At 39.9% G+C, this 6,106-nt stretch overlaps 1 protein-coding gene across 7 annotated transcripts in view; it reads right to left on the bottom strand.

Moving 5' to 3' along the window:
• Nucleotides 1-1,970: 1,970 nt before the first annotated feature.
• The window catches only part of lrp1bb (low density lipoprotein receptor-related protein 1Bb), a 262,735-nt gene continuing 258,599 nt past the window's right edge, over nucleotides 1,971-6,106 (bottom strand). For 6 of the 7 annotated variants that reach the window (XM_047600953.1, XM_047600958.1, XM_047600955.1 and 3 more), the window contains 3 exons: nucleotides 5,266-5,416; nucleotides 4,303-4,377; nucleotides 1,971-3,157 (listed from right to left, as the gene is read on the bottom strand). In XM_047600953.1, the coding sequence (XP_047456909.1) occupies nucleotides 3,017-3,157; nucleotides 4,303-4,377; nucleotides 5,266-5,416 (367 nt within the window). In that variant the 3' untranslated portion in view covers nucleotides 1,971-3,016. The remainder of the gene's footprint in view (nucleotides 3,158-4,302; nucleotides 4,378-5,265; nucleotides 5,417-6,106) is intronic. The other variant, XM_047600957.1, reaches the window with a different exon arrangement.

Below are 6,106 nucleotides of genomic sequence, written 5' to 3'. Positions count from 1 at the left end.
GTAGCATGAGTATGCAGGACTGGTTGTTTATAATGTGAATACGACTCCTGCTGTTATTGATTCTGTCCGAGAGATGAGCCCTCTGGGTTTTTCTGATGTTTATGCAGGAGAATGGTGATGCTTGCTAAGTGGGAAAGAGACAAAAAATCAATAAGCAAGGTGAGGGGAGGGGAATGCCATGCATCTCTTAGTTAAGGACTTGTTTTCAAATTTCAGTTTTTCTCTCTTTTTTTTTTTGATGCACTTTGGAGGCCGAGTGAGTGGCCCAGCAGCTCTTTTCTCCCATTTCCTCCACCAGTGCTGAGTTCTGTTTTTGTGCAGTTGAAGGTCTTAATCAGCTGAACACTAGGAATGGCTTGAGGCAAATATACAGTACATGTATTTCTTTACAATTGTCTCAACATTACAGCAACACTTTCTCTCGCATAGGAAACGTATGGGAGTTGTTGTTTTTTATTGGCTCTATATAGATAAGTAACACTTTCTTACAGTGTTTGACTTGAGTTGGAATCCATGGACTTATTATATTCGACAAAATACTCTAGACTAATAGTTCTTTAGTAGTTTTCTGAGCTTTTATATCAATCGGTGACAGGTTTTAAGCTGACATGATACATATGCATGATACTGCATTGTTTCTTCATACATTCTTACACCCAATGCTGCCAATTAGCTTCTTGCCTGTGTTCTTTAAATATCATGAAAGGCTGTCAATCTGTCTGGCGTCCACTCATGCTACATTGTTGAAATGTAGTACTCTACATACCTCCTGTGCGTTGCAGCCATATATGATTCTGGCTGCAGTACTTTTGAATGATTCAGTAATGATTGAAGTAGACCCCGCAGCTGTTAATTAAGATTCATCACCTTTGGGCAATAAGAGATGCAGCATTTTGCTTCATGGCAACTCACCTGTATATCCTCCACACTGCAGCAGCTCACAAGATTAATTCAGCTCCTGATCTCACAACTTCCCAACTGCAGGATCTTGTTAACATCACCGAAACCATTCCTCCACGCTCACAGAAAAAACACTGGGTTCCTTTCATTTGTCTCAATACAAGATGACAGAACGAAACATACTGACAACTGTCCCAAGTGACACGGTGCTAAAATGACTCCAACGCCTACTCAGGAGACCTTTATAAAAATATATAAGGAAATGACTTGATGGTGACATGTAGAAAAGAATATATCTCAATTCATTTCAAGTAGTGCTGAATTTGATTGGTTGATGAACAATACAGTTGCCGTTGACACTGTAATGTTACTATTACGTGGCAAAGAAGAAGTGTATATTTAAAAACTAGTTATCCGCCATCCATTATATTTGTTCCTCTGCCTCAAATGTGTGTGGATGATTTTATGAATACCGATCAACATTTTTCTTCTATCTTGGAACGGTGCTATCATAGGATATCACAGGTTTCTGATTGATCATGAGGTTTCGCGAAAGGTGTTGCATGTATTTGTACCATCGTCAAAATGTGGTGTGCCGGGTGCGATAGGAAATCCAGCCAGACAAATGGAGAAAGGGCAGGAGTGCTGCGGCCGCTGACTCCGGTTGCTATGGTGAGGCAGGGAGGAGAAATGTGTAAGGAGACAGCCATTGTAAGTAAAGTAAGGAGACCGAATTATCATTCAGCAGGTGGCACCGTTGCCACTTCCTCACCTCCAGGTAATGAACGGCGCCGGCCATCCTGTACACACAGGAAGGGCATCTTCCATTAATCACCTTCCACTGCGCTGCAGGTGAAAGACCTCCCACAGATGATTGACTTGTCAGGTCAGCCGGCATGTGTTACAACTCTGTCAGTTTGATCACTGGTTGAATAGGCACACACGCGGCATTACTTTTACATGAGGTTACATACTACTCTACTATGGCATTCTTAAAGTCCAGTGATATTAACATCCTGTGTCGCTGTGTGGCATTCTGTGGAGGATTTGGAAGAAGAGAGGACTCAAAATGGAAATAAGCCCCCTTTATTCAATATCGATTTACATTTTATATAAAAAGTACTTACATTTAATACATTTCTTCAAAATACAAGCAGCCAAACAACATACAAATCAAATACAAAATTATAAAATTTCTTATATTTATCATCTTCCTTTGCTGAAGTAACAGGTGTGTTTTTATAATAACTCTTAATAACCTTCTTTTTTGTAGCTGTGGTGAATCACTTCCTTTTCTACATCTTCAATCTGTTGACGTGTGAGACCTAGAAAAATATGGTATTCAGTATCTGTCTTTTCAGTGTACAGTACAGGATCTGGGAATCTGATCGGAGAACATTCAGGGTGGGCTTCAATCTCTTTCACCAAAAGATGAAGTTCATATGGTTTATTACCGTCGAAACGGGGCGGATGGAGCTTGAAATCCGTGGTAATGGAAAAGACACGAGAGCTGTGGAATTGCACATTGTGTGAGAAAAGATCAGGTTGACATTGCGGTCTTCGGTGGAACTCCTGCGAGCAGATCCGCCAGGTATGGAACAGAAAATATATCAAGCTTCACTGCTCGGTTTACGAAGCTCTGGTCAGTACAGCACATGAAAAAATAAAAGCCTCAGACACAAGCCATGTAACCCCTCCTTACTATACATACATTTGTTCAGAGAAAAATAGTCAAACCTACCTTCATTACCTTCACAAAACAACACCCCTGTCCATTCCTCTAAAACTAGAAACAAGGATGGGTAATTGTATCACTGCGTTTTAAGGTTTGAACTGTGCACAAGTGTGGCCTATGGATGTTAATAATAATCAGCAGCTTCACTTTAGTGTCATACAGTATACAGTATAGCGCTGTATAACTTATTTTTGACAAACATTAGAAAGCAGACCGGATATGGAAAATAAAACTCTTCAGCACACCAACAAGGACGTTATGCTGATGCTAATCCAGTAAAACCTAAGAGCCTCATAGGAAATAGAAAAATCTTGTTTCCTCCTTCATATTATATACATTGTACACTGTGGTAAAAAAAGAAGTACAAAGTGTAAAGTTAGGCTATGCGGCGGTTTCATGAATTGTCCCCTCTAGTTTCTTTGGGAGTAGCTCTCTCCTCTCGTCAATACTGATGACGGGCTTCCGGCAATTTTGCCCGTCGATATAGATCTTTGCATACACTGGGTTGGAGTAGTTGATGGGCTGTATGAGAAGGGAAGAAGACGTAGGCAAGAAACAGGGTCAGTATCTATTTATGTATACTTTACTTTACAAGAGTGAGGGCCTCAAAGCTGCATTAATGGAATCTCTTTCCTTGGATAATGCAAGGAAAGAGGAAATCCAATGCCCAGATATGCTGCAGATTAACCAGACAGAGACCAGCTTTTACACTAAAACAGAGTCATGCCACATGAGGAAGTCCAATTTTCACTCTTGTTTTAGCTCAGTTTGGGTCTCCTCCAGCTCTTAGATCTATCAGGATCCTCACTCTGACTAAGTTAGCTGCTACTTGGTAGTGGATGGATTTTTTAAAAAAGTATGTTCGTATGAATGTGTGAGAATTCTTACTTATCCAGGTCATGGTATATCAATGTATACCTAAAGAACAAAGTTAAAAAAACAAACAAACAAACAAAAAAAAAACATGTGTCTGAGTTTTCTTGAAGCTGCTTCACCACTCATCCAAGATGCTAATTCATTTTGAAGGCTTGAAGTACTCAAACAAGTCAACTCCCTTTGTTTTAGATTTGTTTCCTTTTTTTTTTTTGGTACGTTGGTCAAAATGAATTTGCTAAGAACAGCCTGCAGAATCTCAAAGAAAGCCATAAGAACACAAGAGCTTGCCAGCTTTTTGACAGTAAAAAAGACAGTTGGTAAAGTAGAGTAATGAGCTCCAAAGATCTGAGGTGGACTACAGAGTTGCTAATACTCAGTGGATTCAATAAAAACATGTTAGTGCAGCTTTAAGAAAAGTTCACTGTCAGCAGTAAAAATATCTGAATAGTTTTACCCAGGAAAAGAAAAACAGTCATGCATGATTAGTGGTTTATTACTCAGCAAGCATGCGCGGAGTAGCCAAGGTAAGCAAAACCACACAAACACACTGTTATTACACGCCTAAGTTTAAATTAGTTCCATAATTTATGATGATAACACTGATTTCACAAAATGAGGCAGATAGAGATGAAGTTTGCCATGGTTTACATTTTAAACAAGATTTCAATTTGCAAAGGAAATGTCCTACGTAATCAAATAAACTTGTTTAGAATGTTATAACCACACAATTCACAGTCCAATCAATAGGACTTTGTCCTCTTGAGGGCAAACATTAAGGATATAAAATTCACCTGTCCAGGGATTACCTCCTTGGGCACAGAATTGATGCCCAAGGTGTGAGGGTCACTGGATTTTACACACCAGCCCTGCAACAAAACAAGCACCGTGTCTGTTTAAAATCAGTTCGATTAAATTCTCACTGTTTGTCGTCTATCTACACGAATAAACTCCAAGATTTATGTGAAATAAAACTATAGTGAATAAATGAAGTACGGATTAGTAGAGCATCAAGAAAGGGAATACAGACATACAGATATAGTCTAGATTCAAAAGACAGGCAGACTGGACTCACAACAGCAGATGTCAAAGTTGGCAGCAGAAGTAGCAACAGCATTGGGCTTTAAGCTGTAGGAAGTGAGCTACATAACAACATCAGTGAAGGTGTTATGATTCATACGATATGCTGAGTGTTAGTGCGAGGTTCGGCGCTATGAACAGAATATATCAACCAACCAGATGGAAACTCCTCCTGGGTCACGGCACCTGTAAATTCTCACTCAACTAGATTTGACAAAATCTCTTCAGAGCCAAATATATATTGAGCCAGAAGCCTAGAAGGTTTACCAGCAGCTCCTTGTAGCAGCCCTTGTAGACTATTTCTGTAATTGGCTGTTGTGAGTTTACTGATGTAATCAGTCAGATGTTAAGTCGCAAATATCAAACTCTGAATATTAATCGGGATGGTCCGCATAAGTATGCACGTGGTTTAAGAGGTTCGATAGCGAATCTGTAGGCACTTCACATTACGAGATAATCTGGACTTAACCTCAGCACAGAGATTCTCAAATAATGATCTTCACTGATTTATAGTCTACAGACAAACAGGGCATGCTTATTAATGCTTATTAATTCATATGAACACCGGAGGTTTCTATTCCAACAACAAATCTTTACATCTTGTTATGTCATTTAACTTTGTTAAAGAAGTATGTAAGGAGGACAAGTGATTTAGTACATGACAAGTCTGAGCCCACCTTGTGAGGGTCCAGTGTGAAGTTGGGTCGCAGCAGGCTGCCTGCATCAGCATGGTTGTCGTGGTCCACTTCATACATGTTGTACGACGGGTTCCCAATCTCCACGTTTATCCCTCCATTCGTCATGGGCTGCCTCTGGACACGTTTCCCCCTGCAGAGACAACCGTTATTAACACGACACACAGGCTGCAGGTCAACAAGTTGAACAGCACTGCCCACTAAACGTTAGACGTCTGATTGAAGTGCAGATCATGTCTATATTGCGTTCGTCGGTCCAAGACCAATTCTGGACATCTACAGGACGTGCAAACTAGGTCCGCTATTTGGACGACTAACCATGGCCCCATGTGGATGTCAATATGTAGTTAAAAATTTGAACATCAGACTAAGTCTTTGGAGGTCACATAGACATAAGGCTCATGTAGGATTTTTTTATTTATTTTTAAAAAAAATAACATTTCTCTGTATTTAGAATCAGGCGTGGCTAAGATCAACCCCTAGGCTAGCAATAGCTCTGGTTCTGCACCACAGCCATACCCAGTTGCCAGATGGGAAATAACAAATTATCTACCACCAGCTTAAAATTATTGTAGTGTGAGGGAAATTATTGCGTGCTACATAACAAATTACATTACACTACTTGGCACTAGGAATGAGTATGGTTATGGTGCCAAACTCGTATTTTTAAAACAGCAGGTGCCGAAACGGTGCCGAACCGGTGCTTGAAAAATGGACAACATACAAACTTTGTCAAAAAATTGGGCCCTTTTTATTTTAAAGGCCTTTTGCAACGCGCAAAATCAACAGAATCTTAATTTAAATAGTATAAATACATGCAAGA

The sequence above is a fragment of the Mugil cephalus genome, chromosome 12 (assembly GCF_022458985.1).
Source record: "Mugil cephalus isolate CIBA_MC_2020 chromosome 12, CIBA_Mcephalus_1.1, whole genome shotgun sequence".
Classification (NCBI taxonomy): domain Eukaryota; kingdom Metazoa; phylum Chordata; class Actinopteri; order Mugiliformes; family Mugilidae; genus Mugil; species Mugil cephalus.
Note: the sequence above shows the minus strand (reverse complement) of the source record. Positions and strands in the feature narration are given on the sequence as shown.